Source organism: Scyliorhinus canicula, chromosome 18, assembly GCF_902713615.1.
Source record: "Scyliorhinus canicula chromosome 18, sScyCan1.1, whole genome shotgun sequence".
Taxonomy (NCBI): Eukaryota; Metazoa; Chordata; class Chondrichthyes; order Carcharhiniformes; family Scyliorhinidae; genus Scyliorhinus; species Scyliorhinus canicula.
The window spans coordinates 90,664,443-90,687,796 of record NC_052163.1 but is presented as its reverse complement, the minus strand read 5'-3'; the positions used below and the strand labels follow the sequence as shown (position 1 = coordinate 90,687,796).

At 47.2% G+C, this 23,354-nt stretch overlaps 2 protein-coding genes across 2 annotated transcripts in view; one reads left to right on the top strand and one right to left on the bottom strand.

Moving 5' to 3' along the window:
- sh3gl1b (SH3-domain GRB2-like 1b) overlaps positions 1 to 23,354 on the top strand; it is a 189,179-nt gene that overhangs the window by 16,830 nt on the left and 148,995 nt on the right. The window lies entirely within an intron of this gene.
- LOC119952893 (protein kish-A-like) lies at positions 21,454 to 21,834 on the bottom strand. Its single transcript, XM_038776510.1, is given in 2 exon segments — positions 21,454 to 21,772; positions 21,774 to 21,834. Coding segments are annotated over 2 exon segments (219 nt in total). The 5' UTR covers positions 21,810 to 21,834; the 3' UTR covers positions 21,454 to 21,589.

Genomic DNA, 23,354 nt, shown 5'->3' with positions numbered 1-23,354 from the left:
AGGCTTTTCCTCAAATCCCCTTCTCCTTCTTACCATAAATCTATGACCCCTGGCTATTGACTCTACGAAGGAGAAACATTTCTTCCTATCTACCTCCTTCATAATTTTGTACAACTCAATCAGGTTCCTCCTCCACCTTCTCTGCTGCAAGAAAAACAACCCCAGCCTATCCAGTCTCTCTTGCTAGCTGAAATGCTCCAGCCCAGGGAATGTCTGCTGAATCTCCTCTGTACCCTTTCTTTTTTTTTTCTTTCTTAATAAATTTAGAGTACTCAATTCATTTTTTCCAATTAATGGCCAATTTAGCGCAGCCAATCCACTTACCCTGCACAGCTTTGGGCTGTGGGGGCGAAACTCACGCCAACCCGGGGAGAATGTGCAAACTCCACATGGACAGTGATCGAACCTGGGACCTCGGTGCCTTGAGGCAGTAGTGCTAACCCACTGCGCCACCGTGCTGCCCTGTTTGTACCATTTCTAGTGGAATCACATTCTCCCAATAGTGCAGTGACCAGAACTGCATACGGACAGCTAATGCTCTTGTGTTCTATGCTATGGCTGATAAAGGCTAGTATCCCCTATGCCTTCTTAACCACCTTATCTACATGTCCTGCCATCTTTATCGGTTTATGGACATGCCCACCAAGGTCCCTCTGATCCCTTTGTACTTCCTAGCAACCTACCGTTCATTGTGCATTCCCTTGCCTTGTTAGTCCTCCCAAAGTGCATCACCTTAAACTTTTTCAGAGTTAATTTCCATTTGCCATCTGGCCAGCTCATCAATATCGTCCTGTGATCTGAGGCTTTCTTCCTCACTGTTTACCACACCACCAATTTTTGCATCAGCTGCAAACTTAGTGATTGTACCTCCTACATTCAAGTCCAGATCAATAATGTACACTATAAACAGCAAAGGACCCAGCACCGATCCCTGTGGAGCACCACTGGACACAGACTTCCAGTCACTAAAACAACCTTCAACCATCGCCTTCTGCCTCTTGCCACTAAGCTAATTTTGGCTTCAATTTGCTAAATTGGCCTGGATCCTATGGGCTCTTAACTTCTTGACCAGTCTCCATTGCAAGCCCTTATTAAAAGCCTCACTGAAGTCCATGTAGACTATGTCAACTGCACTACCATTATCCACACACCGAGTCATCTCCTGGAAAAATCAATCAAACTTGTCAGACATGTTGTCCCAATGTCGAAGTCATGCTGATGATCCCTGAGATTGTTTAAACTTCAAGCTAAACATTGGAATATATTTATTTTAAAATTGAAATTTCTCTCCTTTTGACATTTAATGCCACAGCACAATATATTGGCTGAGCCCAGTAGCAGCTCTCTTGCTTTTGAGCCAGATGGTCGTGGGTTGATACTTAATCCAGGCTTGCATTTCTGTGTAATGCTGAGGGATTGTTGCATGGTCAGTGTGCCGTCAGTCAGATGAGATGTTAAACCAAAGCCTGTTTCTCCTCTTGGTGGTGTGTAAAAGATCCTGTGGCACTTGTATTTTCTGTTTCCAGATAATACTTGGCCCGCAACCAGCATCACTAAAACAGATTAACTCGCAGGTTATGTCCTTGTTTGTGTAACCTTGCTGTGCTGAAATTGGCTGCCAAGTGTCCCGTGCATTACAACAGTGACTCCAGTTCAAAATAACATCATTAGCTATTAAATCACTGGGATGTCCTGAAGGCATGAAAATAATAATTAAATGCAAGTTTCTTTCTCCCCATCATTACGGCAATGTGTTAGGCTAGATTATGTATTTGAGACTCTGTACTGGGACTCTAGTTTACAATCTTCTGATTCAAGCAAGAGTGCTACTACTGAGCCAGTAAGGATGAAGACATGATTAACTGTACAGACTAAATATCCAGTGTCAATATTTTGTTTACCTAGCATATCAGTAAGTACATTCTGGGGAGAAGAAAAACATGCTCAATTCAATATGCTCTTGATGCTGAGATAACTGACTCATTAGTCCCACCATTATTAAATATCTCCAGCCATAAGTACTTTACCCAAGTATAATACCATTCAAAATGTTCTCTTGCTGTTATTCTTGTTTGTGATTTTTTTTTTACAGTTGATGCAAGGTACATAAGTTTCTGTCATCTGAAATTATACTTTACTGAACTCTTGGTGATGTACCTACCTGTTTTAAATGCCCTTTTCTCCTAAACGTTTTCTGCTGAAGTTGATGATTCCTCCACAAGTAATGGTTGCTCCAAAAACCTCACCCCAGTGACCATTGCTCACATCATTGAATCTTGATGGTGAATGTTGTTGAGTTGTTTGACTCCCGAGGGAATTACACATGACTCCAGATACCCGGCGTACAGATACATGAGCAAGGGTGAGAATTCTTGGGTGGTTTTCTTCCAAACCTAAGCCAGAGGCACAAAGGACTTGCTGAGGTTAGGCTATCTGGGTAAAGAACTTGCTAAATTATATGAACTGATGTGAGGCTATCAAAAAGAATGCCATATTACAATATTGTCATTCAATGCAGAACCATTTATAGCACAAGCCCCACCTTCACGCACAGTTTCTAACCTTGATACAATAGTCGTAATATTTGCCACAAACGACTATTTTTGTTATCCGATAATGATGAGAAGAATAATCCCTCGGCTTTGTTGGTAAAATTACTCTTTTTTTTTTAACTTGAGGCCACAGAAGAGTTTGGCTATAAATGGTGAGTGAAAACCCAGAGGGGGCAAGGGAGAAACATTCTTTAAAAATAGATTATTGCAAGTTAAAGGCAAAAGTAAGCAGAGAGCAAAAAAAATAATTTGGAGTACCCAATTATTCTTTTTCAAATTAAGGGCCAATTTAGTGTGGCCAATCCACCTAACCTGCACATCTTTGAGTTGTGGGGTGAAACACATGAATACACTGGAAGAATGTGCAAGCTCCACATGGCCAGTGACCTGGGGCCGGGATCGAACCTGGGTCCTCAGCACCTTAGGCAGCAGTGCTAACCACTGGGCCACCTGTATGTCCTGGTTTTTATCCCTGGGTTGGCTTGGCCTGCCATTTGAAAATGTTTTTAAATGCAGTTGTACAAATGATTTAGTTATATTAGTTTATATCTGGGTAAGAATAGCAATGAGTGGAATTAATGGGAAAGAATTGAATGCGGAAATTAATAATTGTATATGTTTTTTTTTACTGTGTCCAACGTATACTATATTGTATCATCAGATTGCAATATGCTTGAAGCTGGCATATCCAAGTGGCTTATAAGGCTGGTTTAGCACAGTGGACTAAACAGCTGGCTTGCAATGCAGAACAAGGCAGCCGCGCGGGTTCAATTCCCGTACCAGCCTCCCCGAACAGGCGTCAGATTGTGGCAACTAGGGGCTTCTCACAGGAACTTCATTGAAGTCTACTTGTGACAATATGCGATTATTATTAATAAAGTATGGCAATTGTGTTTCTGGGGGAAAAAATTCCAAACTTCATGACTCTACTTAAATGGTACAGTGCTTTCTTAGGTGATTTACTGCATGATTGCAGCATACAATCCTTTGAAATGATATTAACTTATTCCAGGATGAATGGACAAATCCTGGCAGAATAAAGTTTTTTTAATATAAATTTAGAATACCCAATTCAGTTTTTTCCAATTAAGGAGCAATTTAGTGTGGCCAATTCACGTACCCTGCACATCTTAGTGTTGTGGGGGCGAAACCCATGCAAACACGGGGAGAATGAGCAAACTCCACACGGACAGTGACCCAGAGGCGGGATCGAACCTGGGACCTCGGCGCCTCAGTGCTAACCACTGCGCCACCGTGCTGCCCTCTAGCAGAATAAAAGAAATGATTTCTGCTTAATGTTTACTTTTGATGTCCAATTAAGCAGTTACACATTTAGACCATGTTCTAAATATCCATGTAGGTCAATGTGTTTGCAAGAGCATTGCCTGTATATATGTTGAATCTACATTAAAAGGCAGCGAAGAGGACCTTGTAGGAGATGGTTGCTGGAAGTCTGGAGGAATGGTGTGAAACTTAAATATCGTGAACGGATACAGGATGCCGATGAATGCATATTTACTTGTGCAAAGTAGATGATTCAGTAACTTTTCCAATCGACCAACAGAAAATGTTTTGAAATAAGCAGGATTTGAGAAAAGCTATTTCCTTTCAAACAGCAAATGTCAGGGATTTAGGAAGATTATGTTACAGTGAGTTTGCCAAGGTTTTGGAACAGCCGGAAAATGTTTAGACTTTGTAAAAGCAAGATCATTTTCATTTCCAGTATGAAACAAAGTAAAATGATGCAATTGATTTTTAAAAGAAATTGGAGGGAGGAAAGCGCCTGGCTTGTGCCAGTAATTTAACCATTTTATTTGCTGATCATAATTCATGTCCAAAGGCACTGCTATGATAAAGACTTGTGGGAAATGGCTAGTTTATAGACTTTGTTGCCATGTTTGGAAACACGGTGGCACAGTAGTTAGCAGGGCTGCCTCAGTGCTAGGGACCCGGGTTCGATTTTGACTTTGGGTGCTGGCTGTGTGGAGTTTGCATTTTCTCCCTGTGTCTTCGTGGGTTTTTTCAAGGTGCTCTGGTTTCCTCTCACAGTCCAAAGATGTGCAAGTTAGGTGGGTTGGCTATGCTAAATTGCCCCTTCGTGTCCAACGTTAGATGGGGTTATGGGGATCCATAGGGTGGGGAATTGGGTCTTGGTAGGGTGCTCTTTCAGAGAGTCGGTGCAGACTTGATGGGATGAATGGCCTCCTTCTATAATTCTGAGTGGGCTGATCAGGGTCAGAAAGGGAATTTATGCATGCAGGTAGAAGGAATAGCTGAGGTAATAAATACCAACATACAGTCATACTAACTACAAATAATTTTTTTCCAATTAAGGGGCAGTTTGGCATGGCCGATCCACTGACCCTGTTCATCTTTGGGCTATAGGTGTGAGGCCCATGCAGACATGGGGGGAATGTGCAAATTCTACAGTGACGAGGGTCTGGGATCAAACCTGAGATCAAACCTGGGTCCTCAGCACCGTGAGGCAGCAGTGCTAACCACAGCGCCACCGCGCTTCCCCATGAAGATACAAATTGAAAGATGCTGCAGGCACCATGGGCCTTCACCACCATTCGATAAGATTTAATTGTAGCCTCAACTCCTCATTCTGCCTGCTCCTAATATCCTTTGACTCCTTAGTTGGTCAAGGATCTGTCTACTTCTGCTTTAAAAATATTCATTACATCCACCACTTGAGGGAAAAGTTCCACATATTCACAACTCTGAGAGAAAAAATTATTTTCATCTCCATTCAAAGTAGAATTCCTACAGTGCAGAAGGTTCCCATGCGGCCCTTCAAGTCTGCATCAATTGTCTGAAAGGCCCACTCCCCATCCTAACCTTTTAACCCAACCTAACCTGCACATCTTTGGATTGTGGGAGGAAACTGGAGGAAACTCATGCAGAATGAGGAGAACATGCAATCTCCGTACATCAGTCAACCAAGGCTGGGTCCTTGCCCCTGTGAGGCAGCTGTGTTACCGTGTCGCCCATGTACCACGTCCCGTTGTTCTAGTCTTCCCACAACGGGAAATGCCCTTTCAGCATCCACCTTTTCTATTTCGCTCAGGATGTTATATGTTTCAATAAGATCACATCTCAAGCTTCTAAGCTCAATTGGATACCGGTCTAACCTGTTCAAGCTTTCTTCGTACCATAGCCCGCTCCCATCCTAGGAATCAGCCATGTAAACCTTCTCTGAAGTGTTTTGAATGCATTTATATCCTTTCTTGAATACAGTGACCAAATACACAGTACTCTGGATGTGGTCTCACCAACAACTGCAGCAAAACGTCCATACTTTCATACTCCATTGAGTACTTTGCATTTATCTTCCCAAGGAAGAAGATGCTTCCAAAGTCACGGTGAAAGAGTATTTGGAACACTGGTTGGGCTAAAAATGGATAGAGGAGTTATTAGAAAGGCTGACTGTACTGGAAGTTACAGTACTAAGTCACCAGGACCGGATGAGATGGACTCGAGAACACTCGAGAAATCTAAGGGTGGAAATTGTGGTGGCTCTGATTAGTCTGAGAATCCCCCCTAGATACAGTGTTGGTGTGAGAGGACCGTAGAAGAACCAATTTTATACCCTTGTTCAAAAAAAAATGCAAAGACAAGCCAAACAATTAGGAGCCAGTTAGTATAATCCCGGCGGCCAGAAAGCTTTTAGAAATGATAACTTGGGACAAAATTACAATCACTTGGATAAATGTGGATTAATTAAGGAAAGCCAGAACTGAAATGGTGTTTAACTTGATTTGAGTTTTTTTGATGAAAAAAAAAACATTTTTTTAATGATGTGATAGACCGGATTGATGAGTTTAATGCAATGGTCATGGATTTCCAACTATCTTGATAGGGTGCTACTTAACAGGCTTGCCAATTCAACACAATGGAATATGAAAGGATAGTGGTAGCATGAATGCAAGGTTGACTTACAGGAAACAGTCGTGGTGAACAGCTTTTCAGACTGGAGGAAGAAATATAGTTGACTTTCCCAGGGGACCATTATTTGGACCACTGCCTTTCATGATGTATGTTAATGACCCAATTTGAGTGTGCAGGACATAATTTCAATTTGTGGGAAAGGCTTGGAGGTATTATGAACTGTGAAGCAATTAGCAATAAACCACCAGAAGATATGTGGGCTGGTGGAAAAGGCAGATGTAAGACAAATTAAATTTAATGCTGAGCAGTGATAGATTTTGGTAGGAAGAATTAGGGCAGGCAATATAAAATAAGAGACAATTCTAAAGGGGGCGGAGAGGGTTCTGGAGGTGTATGTGACTTTTGTGAGGGCCACGAAGAATCCAGCACGAGTTTAAGGATACAAAGAAATAACATTTATTAACAATAACATATATACACAACAGCAGCAGCAACTTCCCTTGCTGCTCACTCCTCTCTAGCCGGTTCCAAGCTGGCCAGCTTCATTTATGCAGGGAATCTGCTAATGGTTTCTCTGCCCCCTCATTGGGGAAGCTCATACTCCCAAAGGATTGTGGGATTGCCATTCGTTCCCAGCCAGTGATAAGCAGGCAGGTTATAACATTCCCCCCCCAAAGTCCAAGGAATCCACCGAAGACCCTGGGGAAGGAGGGCACCGGACCCATTTTGCCGCAGGCCGGACACCATGTGCACAAGGCACTGGATCGGGCGGCGTGTAACGAGACGGAGACCTGCTCTTCCGTAATGAACGGCATAACGGTTGTACATCCACGGCCCGTGGGCCTGAGGATTCCTCCTCTGAGGCAACCTGTGTCTCCATCTCGGATTCTGTAACGACCTGCGCAGGCTTTGAGTGCGACACCAGAGGAAGTTTGAGAGGAATACTTTCCACTGTGTCTGGTCTCTGTGGCTGTAGAAATGAGCTCTGGGGGTGGGGAATCTTTGGAAGGGATAGTCTTCTGGACCGAACGTGGTCGACATGTTTGCGCTGGAGACGACCCTGGGCTTGCACCTGGTAAGAGATAGGGCCTGTTTGGCGAAAGATTACGCCAGGGACCCACTGGACACCACCAGCAAAATTCCGAACGAATACTGGGTCACCGGGCACCAACTGCCGAATCGGCCGATGCCGAGAAAAACCATGTCCCTGTCGTTCTTGTGTGCGGCGTACTTTTGCGCCAATGTCTGGGAAAACCATGCTAAGGCGGGTGCAAAGTCTCTGGTCCATTAGGAGTTCTGGGGGAGCTACCCCAGTCACCGCATGTGGGGTGGTCCGATATGAAAAGAAAGAACAAGCCAGTCTCGTGTCCATCGACCTGGAAGACTGCTTCTTTGTTTGAATGTCGGCACTGTGCGCTCCGCCAACCCATTTGAAGCCAGGTGGTATGGGACAATGCGGTTATGGCGTATGCAGTTCATCTTTATGAACCTTGCAAACTCTTCACTTGTGAACGGAGTGCCATTGTCCGTGACCAGCACTCCGGGGAGGCCATGCGTACTGAAAGACAAACGCATTTTCTCGATTGTTGCACGGGACGTTGTGCCTACCATCTTATGTACCTCTAGCCATTTAGACTGGGCATCGATTAATAGAAGGAACATGGATCCTTGAGAAGGGTCGGCGAAATCCACATGCAAGCGTGCCCAAGGCCTGTGGAAGCTTCTGATGCTCCTGGCAATTGGAGCAGTTTTGGGCCACCTTCTCAATGTCGGTGTCGAGGCCTGGCCACCAGACATAACTCCAGGCCAACATTTTCATTTTGGTCACACCCGGATGCCCATTGTGCAAGTCTCTTAGTGTCAGCTCCTGTCCTTTTTCAGGGACAATCACACGCGTCCCCCACAAGAGGATGCCGTCTTCCATGCTAAATTCTAAATTCTTTGAGGAAAATGCCCGCAACTCGCCTGGGAGCTGTCTATGCTGCCCACCATACAGGACTATGTGCCGAACATTTGACAGGTCTGGGTCCACTCATGGATCTGTGATGCCTTGACAGGTAAGGTGTCCATAAAATTTAGGGTTGCAACCACCTCACCGGTCGTGGGGGCCGGTCGATAAAGGCAATCGGCTCAGTGCATCGGCATTCGCTATCTGGGTTCCTGGTTTGTGCTCCAGAGAACACTCGTAGGCAGCAAGCAACATAGCCCAGTGCTGGATCCGTGCGGAAGCAATGGGCGGTATTGGCTTATCCTCTCGGAAAAGTCCCAGCAGAGGCTTGTGATCAGTCACGATAGTGAAGTGGCGGCCATACACGTACAGGTGGAAACGTTTCACCGCAAAGACCACCGCCAGGCCCTCCTTGATCTGCGCGTACTTTTTTTCCGCTGCAGTCAATGTGCGGGAGGTGAAAGCTATCGGCCGCTCGGCTCCGTTCTCCATCTTGTGGGACAGGACGGCCCCAATACTATATGGGGATTCATCACATGTGATGCTTTCCAAGATCATAGTGGGTTAGTAGCCCAGACGATGACAATTGTTGTTTTACCCGCCGGAAAGCGGTTTCTTGCGGCTGACCCCAAACCCAGGTGTGATTCTTTTTAGCAGAAGGGGCAACGGGGCCAGCGTAGTTGCCAGATTGGGGAGGAACTTCCCGTAATAGCTTACGAGGCCGAGAAAAGAACAAAGAAGCTAAGTGTCAGGCGGGGGCATATTGAATTGCACGCACCTTCTCTGCAACGGGGTGCAAACCTTTGCGGTCCACCCGATAACCCAGGTAGACTACTTCACCTGAAAGACGCACTTTGTGCCACGCGAACCGACTCCAGCCTCCGACAAGAGTCTAAGGACAGCCTCCAAATTTTCCAAATATTTCTGCTCCGACGTCCCCGTGATCAAAACGTCATCTAAGTAAACAGTGACATGCGGTAAACCTCTCAAAATGCCCTCCATAACGCGTTGAAAAATAGCGCAGGCAGAGGATACTCCAAAGGGCAACCGTGTATATTCATACAGGCCCCGGTGTGTATTAATCGTTACATATGGCCGGGAGGCAGGGTCCAGCTCCAACTGTAGGTAGGTGTGACTCATATCTAATTTCATGAACGAGAGTCCGCCTGCAAGCTTCGCATAGAGGTCCTCTATACGAGGCATTGGATATTGGTCGAGTCGGGAAGCCGTATTCACTAAGTTTATAGTCGGCGCACAAGCGGACTGTGGCATCTGGCTTCATTACAGGTACAATCGGTGCTGCCCAGTCAGCGAAACAAACGGGCCTGATAATACCCAAAGTCTCCAAACGAGTGAGCTCCCCTTCTACCTTCTCGAGCAAGGCATAAGGCACCAGGCGCGCCCGGAAATAGCGCAGCGTGGCTCCTGGTTCGACTTGGATACGGGCTACGTCCCCTTTTATTTTCCCCAAACCGGGTTGGAATACTTCTGGGTATCGTCCTGGAACCTCAGTCAACCCTCCAGAAACTGTTTTGGAGGATGTGCTGTGCAGCCGCAAATGGCGCAACCAGTCCCGACCCAACAGGCTGGGCCCATGGCCACGCACCACACTAAGTGGGAAACGCCCCTCCTGGCGTCCATAAACGATAGGGGTCATGGTAGTTCCCGCAATGTCCAATGGTTCCCCCGTGTAGGTGGCCAACCTGGCCTGTGTGTCAGTTAATGTAAGGGTCTGTATATCCTGCTTGATGCGGTCGAATGTCCTCTGGGCGATCACGTAGACCGTTGCGCCAGTGTCCAACTCCATCTCAAGCGGGTAACCATTGACCTGTACTGTCACCTTAATGGGGTCCACACGGGGCGCTGCCACACAATGCAGCTGCAGGCAGTCGTCCTCCGTCTCGATGTCTTTGGGAGTAGTCGCCGCAGGTTCAAACAAATGGAAGGTACGGCCCCTGGCCTGGCCTCAGTTTCTGTTAGAACGACGGCACCTCTGGTGCCCCCAGGGCCCGCGACGGTGTCGGAGCCCACAAGTCTGACACGGATATGGCTTCTCATCCATCGGTTCTGGAGAAGGCTCTCTTCGGGGAGGAATGTCCGACGACCACTGGCGTTGATCTGAACGTCGCCTCGTCCAAGCTACTGCAGGGGTGCGGGGGGACGCTTTCGGACGGAAGGGGTTGCGCCCCAAGGCATGCACCTCCATTCCCTGTAGCTCCTGCACTCCTCGTTCTGCGCTCTCTCGGGACAATAGTATTTCAATGGCCTGTTGAAAAGTCAATGTAGGCTCAGCTAACAACTGTCTCTGGGTGGCCGCATTGTTAATACCGCAAACCAAAGAGTTGCATAACATTTTTGATAAGGTCTCACCATATTCACAGTACTCCGCAATCCTGCGTAGCCTGGATGGAAACTTGGCAAGGGATTCTCCTGGGGTCCTCTCAGCGGTATTAAACCGGTAACGTTGGACTATCGTGGACGGGGTTGGGTTACAATGTTGCCCCACTAAGTTCACAAGTTCATCAAACGTTTTGGTGTCCGGCGCAGCTGGGTACGTAAGGCTCCTAATCACCCCAAACGTATGCGGGCTGCAGGCGGTGAGCAATATGACCACCTGGCGCTCGTTTTCGGTGATGTTGTTTGCCCGGAAATAGTAACGCATCCGTTGTGCGTACTGGTTCCAGCTTTCCAGCGCTGCGTCAAAAACATCCAAACATCCAAACGTCCACACAGAGGCATGGTGTAATAGAAAACAACTTCCAACCTGTATCCAACAAAAATCAAGGGAGGTGGCTTCAGCAGTGTTGACAGCTATTCACTTTAACCCCTGTCACCAGTTTTGTGAGGGCCACGAAGAATCCAGCGCGGGTTTAAGGATGCAAAGAAATAACATTTATTTACAATAACATATATACACAACAGCAGCAACTTCCCTTGCTGCTCACTCCTCTCTAGCCGGTTCCAAGTCTACTTCCCCCCCCCCCCCCCCCCATATTGGGGAAGCTCATACTCTCAAAGGATTGTGGGATTGCCATTAGTCCCCAGCCAGTGATAAGCAGGCAGGTTATAACAGTGACACATTTTTTTCCACTAATTTTTTTAATTTAGAGTACCCAATTCATTTTTCCAATGGAGGGGCAATTTAGCGTGGCCAATTCACCTACCCTGCACATCTTTTTGGGTTATGGGGGTGAGACCCATGCATAGGGTAAAAGCAAGAGCTGAGGGAGAAGCTGTGTTACGGTCAGGTGAAGAAGGGTCAAATGGTTTCCCTCTTTTCTGCCTCCTTGTTTGATTGCAGTAGGTTTTAAAAATATATATGCTTTTCAATTCCATGAGTGTTTAACTGTTTACGTGCTGGTTTTTTTTGCAATTTTTAAAAGGAAAAGAGGGTAGTTTTCCATTTGTACTTGGTGATCCAAGTAAAATAATAAAAAATGCTTAAACATTCTCATAGACACAGCTGGTGACTTGGCTAGCTTCAGGCTGGATTTGGTGGTCCTGTTGCTGTGAAAGTGGTTAAATATGTGTATGGACAATTTATCTGTTCCTGTGGAGAAAGCAGCTTTGAGGTTAAGATTTTTAAAAAACGTCTGTGGCACTAGGATAGTCAAAAGTTGGTTGGAGAGAGAGTGAGAAAGAACCACTCAGGTTCTTACGCCTTCAGAATTTCAGTTGCTTGTCCTGTTCTGCAGTAAAAAAAACAAGTTGTTTAAACACACAGGTTTGTCACATGGCCTTCTCTGTCCAACTGCCCAGTGCCCTAAATGTGGTCATCACTCATGTACTCCAGATGTAACCTGATTAGATAATGGCTGGGAATTCCTCTCTCAGCCAGGGTTCCAGTGTCCAAGCGTTTATGTCTAATGGTTTGTCTCAGAGTACCGAGGTGATTGGCTGGATGCTTTGCTAATGGATTAGGAGATGGGCCCAAGACAGCTCCTGGTGAGGCTTTGCACTCGGATTGTTTCTATTTCAATCGTTTTTGGAATGCAGAAAGAAGTTACAGTGATGTAAATGTGGAGATGTTTTTGACTTTTAACTTGTTGCTGGAATGTGGTTTTAGTTTATTCTTTAAAATCAATTAATTTCCATACAGTAAATAAAATAATCATTTTTTTGATATTAGGCATTGTTTTATAACATTTTATGAAAGACTAGTTCGGCTTTGCATCCAGTTGAGGGAATCACATTTTAGGAAGGACGTGAAGGCATTTGAGAGAATGCACAAAGAATGGTTCTTGGGATGGGGAACTTCAGCTACGTGGAGAGGCAGACTGGAGAAGCTGGGATAGTTGAAGGTTGAGGGAAGATTTGATAGACGTGTTCAGACTCCTAAGAATCGTAAGGGGATGGTAGATAGGGAGAAATGGTAGGAGATCCAAGAACCAGAGGACACTTGACAATAGAAGCAAAACAGTACGATGGAAAAACATTTTTAGACAGTGACTAATTCGGACCTAGAGTGCGGCCAAGGCAGATTCAATCATGGATTTCCAAAGGGAATTGGATAAGCACCTGAAGAGAGAGAAGATGCAGGATGATGGCATGTTCGAGGTGGGGAAGTGGGATTAGCTGAGTTGCTATTATAGAGAACCAGAACAAACTCAATGGGCTGAATGGGCCTTCTGTGCTCTAATCGCTCTATGTAATTTTGAATATTTTTTGTGTTTCTATCTCTAGCTAATGACACTGAGGCCAATTAGTACTTGTACTGCAAGCCTGACTGCAGTCAGCCCAATGATCAGGGACCAGGAATCAAGTCTTGGATCTTGCAGGTTGACATAGCTCAGTTCCATACTTATTTAGATTTAACCACTAAATCAGATTGATCAACTCTTTGAAGCAGGTTGCTGGAGCTGTGTGCCACAAATAATGAGTGGGCTGGAGATGCATGAGTGGGCATTTGTCAAAATCATGGTTCAGTATTCACGGGCTCAATAATGTGTCATAACGACAATCCGATAGAGGCCATGTCCGACTAGGTCGCAAACACGGCAGCTCCCGCCGGGATTGGGATTTTGGGCCTTTAAACGGGACAGTATTGGCACTTCAAAGGCGAATACCGGCGTGGGAAAGGACGCTGGAGAGGTTCCCTCACTGCTGTATGGAGGGAGCCAGGTGCGGGGCCGTGAAACGAGCGATTGCGGGGAAGAGAGCGGAGCGGGTCCGGGAGGACAAAATGGCGGCCGACGCGGACCATGAAGCATGGGCCCAGTGGTCGAGAGAGCAGCAAGAGTTTCTGAGGAGCTGATTTGCAGACCTGAAGCGGAGATGCTGGCCCCTATGAAGGCCTCCATGGAAAAGATGGTGGAGGTTCAGAAGATATAGGAGAAGGCGATTAAAGAGGTGGAGGGGAAGGTATCCGAGAATGAGGACGAGATCCTGGGCCTGGCGGTCAGGGTGGAGGCGCACAAGGCCCTACACAAGAGATGGCAGGAGAGACTGGATGACCTCGAATATAGGTCTCGGAGTCACAACCTGCGGATCCCTGGCCTTCCTGAAGGTGCGGAGGGGGAGGACACGAGCACGTATGTGACTACAATGCTGGGGACGCTGATGGGCGCGGGGGCCTTCCAGCGGCCCCTGGAACTGGACGGGGCGCATAGAGTCCTTGCAAGGAAGCCGAGGGCGAATGAACCACCGAGGGCGATGGTGATAAGGTTCCACCGCTTTACAGACAGGGAGCGTGTCCTGCGTTGGGCAAAGAAGGAGAGGAGCAATAAGTGGGAGAATGGCGAGATTCGCATATACCAGGACTTGGGAGCTGAACTGGCGAGGAGGCGTGTGGGTTTCAACTGGGCGAAGGCGCTCCTCCACAGCAAAGTGGTGAAATTCGGGCTCCTGCATCTGGCGAGACTTTGGGTAATGGACAGGGACAGGCAGCGCTATTTTGATGCGCCGGGCGAGGCGTGGACATTCATTAAGCACAAAAAGCTGGACTTGAACTAAGGGGCAGCTACACGTGGGTGAAACACGCTGGCAGAGATGTGTAACTGGGTGTTGGCCTGATGTAAGTTTGTTAGTAGAATTTAAGTTTGTTTGCTTTTCTTTTCCTGTTTTTTTGTTTCAGGGAGCGGGTTAACGCCTGGGTTGTGTTGTCCGGTGCACGGAAAGGATCCGGATGGCACTTGCCCTCTTACCTTGCAGGGGAGGGGGGCGGGGGTTGGGGGCCCAAAGGAGGAGACAATAGTAAGGTTGGAGATGGAGGCTGGAACGGCCCGGGTCAGCATGGGTCAGCTGACTTACAGAAACGCAATGGGGGGGGGGGGGGAATCCATGCTAAACCGGTGCTTGGCGTGGGGGGTTGGGATTGGGGGGGGGGGGGTGTAAGGGGTGCTGCTTTGCTGACTGAAGAGGAGCCAACTGTTGGGGATAGATGGAGAGTCGGGTAGGGGGGCCTTGGGCTGGAGCGAGCGTGGGGCGCGGGCACGTGGCTGGCCGAAAAAGGGAGATGGCCAGTCGGCAGGGAGGAGGGGGTCAACCCCTCCAAGCTGACCACGTGGAATGTGAGGGGCCTGAACGGGCCAGTCAAGGGGTCCTTCGTGTTCTCGCACTTAGAGCGATTAAAGGCGGACGTGGCCAGGCTACAGGAGACGCACTTAAAACTCGCTGACCAAACGAGGTTAAGGAGGGGATGGGTGGGCCAGGTGTTCCACTCGGGTCTAGACTCAAAGACCAGAGGGGTGGCAAAACTGGTTAGTAAACGGGTGTCGTTTTGAGGCAGGGAGCATCGTGGCGGAAAAGGGGGACAGGTACATGATGGTGAGTGGCAAGCTACAGGGGGCCCGGGTGGTGTTGATGAACATATATGCCCCGACCTGGGATGATGCGGAATTCATGAGGCGCATGTTGGGAAAAATTCCGGACTTGGGAGTCAAGTAACTTGATCATGGGGGGGGGGGGGGGGGGATCTTAATATGGTCTTGGATCCGGCGCTGGACCGGTCTAAGTCCAGGGCGAGAAAGAGACCGGCGGCGGCCAGGGCCCTGTGGGAGTTCATGGAACAGATGGGGGGCATGGAGCCGTGGAGATTTGCGCGGCCAAGGGCGAAGGAGTTCTCCTTTTTCTCTCACGTCCACAAAGTCTATTCGCGGATTGACTTTTTTGTGTTGAGCAGGGCGTTAATCCAGAGGGTGGAGGGGGTTGAGGATTCGGCCATTGCAGTCTCTGAACGTGCCCCACACTGGGTGGACCTGCGACTGGGGGCGGAGCGGGAGCAGCGCACTCTCTGGAGACTGGATGTGGGGCTGCTGGCGGATGAAGAGGTCTGTGGGGGATAAGGAGGAGCATTCAGAACTATGTGATAACAAATGACACAGGAGAGGTAACAACAGCAGCGGTTTGGGAGGCTATGGAGGCGGTCATCAGAGGGGAGTTAATCTCTATTAGGTCCCACAGAGAGAAGAGGGAGAGGGCGGAGAGGGAGAGGCTGGTGGAAGAGATGCTTTGGGTAGACAGGAATTACGCGGAAGCCCCTGCGGGGGGCTGCTAAAGGAGAGCCGGAGATTACAGGCGGAGTTCGATTTGCTTACCATGGGGAAGGTGGAGGGGCAGTTGAGGAAGGTGAAAGGGGCAGACTACGAGTATGGGGAGAAAGCAAGTAGGATGCTGGCGCATCAACTTCGCAGGAGAGAGGCGGCCAGGGAGATCGGGGGAGTGAGGGATAAGAAGGGTAATACAGTGTTGAGCCCAGAGAGGATCAATGAAGTCTTCAAGGAGTTTTATGGGAAGCTGTACGAGTCAGAACCCCCGAGGGGAAGTGAAGGGACGAAGCAATTTATGGATCGATTGAGGTTCCCAAGGGTCGACGGGGGTCGGGTAGAGGGACTGGGGGCCCCGATTGAGTTGGAGGAGGTAGTTAAGAGACTGGCAAGTATGCAGTCGGGCAAGGCCCCGGGTCCGGACGGCTTTCCTGTAGAATTTTATAAGAAGTTCTCGGAGCTACTGAGCCAGTTCCTGCTAAGAACCTTTAACGAGGCAAACACCGACGATGTCGCAGGCATCGATCTCGCTCATTTTGAAGACGGAGAAGGATCCGCTTCATTGTGGGTCTTACAGGCCGATATCGCTCCTGAACGTAGATGCCAAATTGTTGGCAAAATTTCTGGCTACCAGAATAGAGGACTGCGTCCCAGGAGTGATCGAGGAGGACCAGACTGGTTTCATTAAGGGCATGCAACTGAATACAAACGTGAGGAGGCTGCTGAATATTATTACGATGCCCTCGGAGGTAGGGGATGCAGATGTAGTGGCTGCAATGGATGCAGAGAAAGCCTTTGATAGGGTGGAGTGGGAGTACCTGTGGGAAGTGTTAGGTAGGTTTGGATTTGGTGAGGGATTCATAGGGTGGGTCAAGGTACTATATCAGGCCTCCGTAGCGAGTGTGTCCACGAACCGGCTGAGGTCGGAGTATTTTAGGCTGTACCGAGTGACAAGGCGGGGTGCCCCCTATCCCCGTTACTATTTGCCCTGGCAATTGAGCAGTTGGCGATAGCGCTGAGGACTTCGAGGAACTGGAGGGGGCTGGTCCAGGGGGGTGGGGGTGGCGGGAGGGCAGCAGCACCACCGGTTTCCCTCTATGCGGATGACCTGCTATTGTTTATTTTGGACGTGCTAGAGGGGATGGGGGAGGTCATGTGGATCCTGGGGGACTTTGAGAGCTTCTCGGGGTACAGGTTGAACTTGGGGAAAAGTAAGCGGTTTGTAATCCACGCCAGGGGTCAGGAGGAGAGACTGGGGGAGCTCCCGCTCAATATGGTGAGAGGAGCTTTTGTTATTTAGGTATACCGGTGGCTCGGAACTGGGATGCCCTACACAGGCTCAACTTATCTCGGCTTGTAGAGCAGTTGGAGAGAGACTTTAAAAGGTGGGACATGCTCCCTCTTTCACTGGCGGGAGGAGTGCAGACTGTGAAGTTGATGGTTCTTCCCAGATTCCTGTTCGTCTTTCAGTGCCTCCCCATTTTCATCCCCAAATCCTCCTTCAAGTGGGTGAACAGGATTATCACGAGATTTGTGTGGGCAAACAAGACCGCGCGGGTCAAAAGACTGTTTTTGGAGCGTAGCTGGGGGGGGGGGGGGGTTGAAGGTTGAAGCTTCCGAAGTTCTGTAGCTACTATTGGGCGGCTAATGTGGCCATGATTAGGAAATGGGTAATGGAGCAAGGGTCGGCATGGGGATAGCTAGAAGCGGCGTCATGCAAAGGCACCAGCCTAGGGGCACTAGTAACGGCACCGCTGCCATTCCCGCCGGCACGATACACCACAAGCCCGGTGGTGACGGCGGCACTGAGGATCTGGGGTCAGTGGAGGAGGCACAGTAAGGAGGAGGGGGCTTCAGTTTCGACCCCGATATGGAACAACCATAGATTTGCTCCGGGCAAGATAGACCGGGGATTCCAAGGCTGGTATGGGGCAGGCATTAGAAGGATGGGAGACCTGTTTATAGATGGGACTTTCCCTCGCTTGAAGGCGCTAGAGGAGAAGTTCGGCCTGCCCCCGGGAAATGCTTTCAGATACCTCCAGGTCCAGGACTTTCTCAAAAAACAAGTGGAGACATTTCCGCGGCTAGCCCCTCGAAGGATCCAGGACAGGGTAGTGTCTGGCATCTGGGTAGGAGAAGGGAAGGTGTTGGACATAAAGCAGGAGCTGCAGGAGGCGGAGGAAGCCTCAGTGGAGGAGTTGAAGGGCAAATGGGAGGAGGAGCTAGGCGAGGTTCCAGACGAGGGCCTGTGGACTGATGCCCTGGGAAGGGTGAATTCGTCCGCATCATTTGCCAGGCTCAGTTTACTTCAGTTTAAGGTGGTGCACCGGGCTCACATGATGACGGCAAGAATGTGCAAGTTCTTTGGGGTGGAGGACAGGTGCGCGAGATGTGCAGGGAGTGCAACGGAACATGTCCATATGTTTTGGGCATGCCCGGTGCTTAAAGAATTCTGGCAGGGCTTTGTGAGGGCTATGTCCAGGATTTTGGACACGCGGGTAGAGCCAAGTCCAACAAGAGCGATCTTTGGGGTGTCGGAGGATCCGGGAGTGCAGGAGGCGAAAGAGGCCAAAGTGTTGGCCTTTGCCTTTCTGGTAGCCCAGAGACGGATCATCTTAATGTGGAGAGACTCAAAATCCCCGAGCATGGAGACCTGGGTTAGTGATATGGCTGGGTTCCTCAGCCTGGAGCGAATAAAGTTTGCCTTGAGAGGGTCCTTGCTGTGGTTCTCCAGGCGGTGGCAACCTTTCCTTCACTTTCTCGGGGAGCGGTAAAATGTCAGCAGCAGCAGCAACTTGACGGGGGTGGGAGAAGGGGGGTTGGGGGGGAGGGGGTTCAGGTGGGGGGAATTTGTCTACTTAATGTATATTTGAGTTTTGTATAATGATAATAGCCACCTAGTTTTGTTAAATATTTTTAGTTTGTTTTACTGTTAAGTAAAAATTCTGGTTGAAAAATGCTTTAATAAAAACAATAAAAAAAAATATATATAATGTGTCATAACTGGTAATACCTTGGACACAACCTGTATCAAACCATTGGGATGCTATCCATTTTGAAATGTATTTCCAAAAGAAAACATACATATTATTTTGAACCACTGTTGCCGAAAATCACATTGAATGTTGGACAAAAGTACTTTGAAAATATTAGCATTTAATGCTGTAGCCATAGCAATACACACAGATGGTCAATTTTATTTGTTGTGTTTGTATTTGTGTTGATAAGATATTCATTATTCCCACAAGCATTGAATTAAGCCATAGATACTGTTGCATTATCAGTAAATATTGAATCCGTGTATGAAACTGAGCTGGGTTAAAGTAAACCTGTGTTTGATGTTGAGAAAGTAAATTGGAAATAGTTTCATCTTCATTTTTGTTTGAGATTTTCCTCTTCAGCTTCACGTTAACTAAATTGATTAATTTTTCACCTAATGGAATGGATTGAGGTGGGGCATGGAGGAAGGGGGAGGTTACATTTTCACCCAATAGAGGTAATCAAATTCTATATTTTTTTATTAATCTCTAATGGTGTTGGTGGCACAATTAGTAGGGTAAGTCAGCCATTATCTTCACTGTCCAGTGACTCCTGCTGGAACTAGAAAGCCTGTTTAAAAGGTTAGCTGGATTACCACATGGTGCCCCCCCATTTGTGCCTTACTTGGGTTGGTATTGGTGCCTGCAAAGGTTAATGCAATGAAGTATCACTTGCATTTTATTGATGGGCATTCTGGTCCTTGGAACTGTATTTCAACTCGAATCCAAACATTGCTATCGGACTTATGCTACTCCACAGTTAACGTGTCAAAACTGCCATCCTGCTGTCTATTAACAATTGACTATTCTATAGTAGTTGTACCTGTGCTAACCACAGAAAGTTATGACTTGCCCATTTCAATCTGAGTACTTTTTCATGACCTGATATGTTAATTACTGCCATTAATCCCTCTTTAGCAAAGAAAATTATTTTTGCAAGTCTGGAGCCTTATTCCTTCAGGCAATTTAAATTTTTTTAATGTAATTTTTTTCTAGCTTTTCCTTTTCTCTCACTCTAACTTTATTTTCCTCTTTCATTTTCTGAGCCTGATATGATATTGAATTCACCCACAAGAATTTACACTTCTTTCGCAGTCCGCCTGGTTTTAATTTCACAACCTTTCAATCTGCTGGTTAAAAGTGTATTTACAATTAAGTTTGGCATTAGTTCAATATGATTTTGGTTTTGCATCCATGCTAAATGTCGCATGGCTGTGAAGCAAAGATACTCTCCAGATGTAGTGCTGATGTGAAGGATATTCATTGTGCACTGATGTTGCACATGTAAATGCAGGCTAATCCAGATAAAAGTTAAACCTGACACTAGTGCTATGGAGAGTGAGATTTGGTGTGACTGTGTGTGCCTGTAACTTCAGTGCACAGTGGAACTGCCCACTCCTCCAGGATTATTTTCAAATTGAAAGTTAACCCCCAGTCATTACCAACTACTTCTTAAATCCCTCTGCTTCTTAAATCCCTCTGCCTTAACATCGAACAATAGCTCTGAGCTGCTAACTGCGTTTCCACTATAGTTTAGACCGTCATTTCAACTGCCTTGGCTGTGCCTCATTCTTCCCGTTGACCTCCAAGCTTGGTTGCACCCCCTTTTTTTTCTTTTTTTATTAAATTTGGAGTATCCAATTCATATTTTCCAATTAAGGAGCAATGTAGTGTGGCCAATCCACCTACCCTGCACATCTTTGGGTTGTGGGGGTGAAACCCACGGAAACATGAGATGAATGTGCAAACTCCACACGGATGGTGACTCATGGTCGGGATCGAACCTGGAACCTTGGTGCCATTAGGCAACAGTACTTAGCACTGCACCACCGTTTGACCCATTTAAACAAAATCATTATGGGATGTGAGCATCGCTGGCTAGGCTAGCATTTATTGACGATCTAGGCGATGGTGAGCTGCCTTCTTGAACTTCTACAGTCCCGAATGAGTAAGAAACCTCAGATTGGGCATAAGGCAATTTCTCACACTCCACCCACCCACCTATACCTCCAAGCTCCCAGAAACGCACCCCCCCCACACCTACATGCTCACACTCCTTGACCCCCCCCCCCCACCCCACCCACACACTCTCACCCATGCCCTCCCTCCCATACACCCTCTCTCATCTGTGTTCCCTCCCATTCCCCCACACACTTGCTCCCACCCTGGCACCGCCTCTTCCTCAGTCCTGCCAAGCCTTTTATCTCCTGGGCTCCAAACAAAACTCTGCTCCCGGGCCTGGTCTCACCTCCTGTGCCAGGTCTCTAACTCCCTGGATTTAGGGTCAGAAGTACTTGGCTCCCTGTCCTCTAGCTTCACTGTTTCTTTTTCACTTAATATTTTTTATTGACAATACAATATTTAGACAGTTACACGCAGCAATAATTGATCAAATGATTCTCACAGAGACATTAGCTGTCAAGTGCAGGATGATTGTTGGCAGTGCGATAAAAAATTTCAGCCACAATGGAGCTCTATCCCAAATATCTCAGTCCTTGGTCCAGGAACCGAGTTGTAATTGATGCCACAGCTAAGAAAAGCTTGTAATTCAATAAGCACAACATGGATTTTGGAAGTTGCAGCCATTCGTGGATCATTTTCACAATTATAAAGTTAATCTGCTGTGTATTTTAACCAATGTCCATTATCCATATCCTGTCCCCTTCGAGCTATTTGTTACTGTATGAAGAGAATACTGAATGCCATTACTATACAACATATGGCGACATAAGGACTTTTCCGTTCACCTATTCTGGCACAGTTCCAAAATATTCCCAGAAGTCCAGTCTTATTCTTGTCCAGAACACTGGGAGCGAAGGCCCTGATGTAAGCACAAGTACAAATCAGGAGTAGTATCACAAGTCAGTAGACTCTGAAAGTTGAAAATTGCCGACATCCTGTACACTTCATAGCCACATCACACTTCCCCTCTAGCTTCACTGTTGCTTCGCTTTCTTTGGCCAGGCATTCCTCACACATTGACCATGGTGGTACAGTGGTTAGCACTGCTGCCTCAGTTCCAGGGTCCCAGGTTCAATTCTGGCCTCGGGTGACGGTCAGTGAGGAGTTACTTTCTCCCTGTGTTTGCGTGGGTTTCCTCCGCAGTCCAAAGATGTGCAGATTAGGTGGATTGTCCTTGCTGAATTGCCCCTTAGTTTCCAAAAGGCAAGGTGGGGTTGCTGGGTTACGGGGATTGGGTGGAGGCATAGGGTGCTCTTTCCAAGGGCCGGTGCTGACCAGATGTGCCATTCTTCTGCACTGTAAATTCTATGAATTTCTGGTGTTCACTCCAATCAGACTGTTTCTGTCACACGGTTGCTGCTGATAAACTCACTGGTCTGTTATCAGAAGCAAAAGTGGGAGAGAAATAGCCCATGATTCGAGGAGTAGCTCCAAGAGGAATCTTCCATTGAAACTCATGTCTTTGACAAGGATGTTGAAAACTAGTACCCGGGTTGCTTCGCAGCGCTTTGGCCTGCAGGCCATACTTTGGATAGGCCTGGTGAAAGTACACCTCCTGTGGTACTTTTTAGTGGTTTGTTAAAACTGCTTGATTTTCTTTTAAGAGTCAACCGCATTCCTGTGAATCTGGAGTGACATGTAAGGAAAGCGGATTTCCATCCCGAAAGAACATTATTGATGGATGGATGTTTTGTACAATCGATCATGATTTGATGGGCTTCATTCAACTTTTAATTCCTGATTTTTATTGAATTCAAATGTCACCCTCTGCTGTGGTGGGATTTGACCAGGGACTCCAGATATTACCAGTCTAGTAACAATACTGTGATGCTGCTACCTCCCATGTTACTCAAGTGCCTCTCTTTGCCCCTCATGCTGTCTCCAAGCTTATTTCATCATGAAACTCAACTCTCTTTTTTTCAACCTTATTCCCACAATTCTGCTGTCTTTGAAATTTCCTACCCCATAAGAGCTGGCACTGGTATATGATATCTTAAGTTACTAATTCCCTCCCATTAGAATTTGCTGTCAGCAGCTTCTCCCTCAAAAGAAACTTGCTCTTGCCTGGCACACAATATCACCCCAATTAAACATCACAATTCCTTTACAAAGTTTTGTGTTTTGTTGCCTCCCAAATTCGAACCCATCATTCTTGCAATTGTATTTGAATGTCTCCAATCAATTTTCTGCTCAGCACAGTAAGAAGTAGTCCAATTAATGGTATTCTTGGTAACTGTCACTGGTGTTCTATGACTTTCTTGAATTTTCTGCATCCTTTGCCACAGTTGACCATATTATCCTTGGGAAATTTGGCAGCTGATTTATGCACAGCAACCTCTCTCAAACACCAATGTGATAATGGTTAGCGAATCTTGTTTTATATGATGTTGGTGGAAGAATGAATATTGGTCAGTATTAAAACATTGGGAGATATTGCTTTTAACCCTCGCCACAAAGTTTGTTCCCTCATCAGTGATTC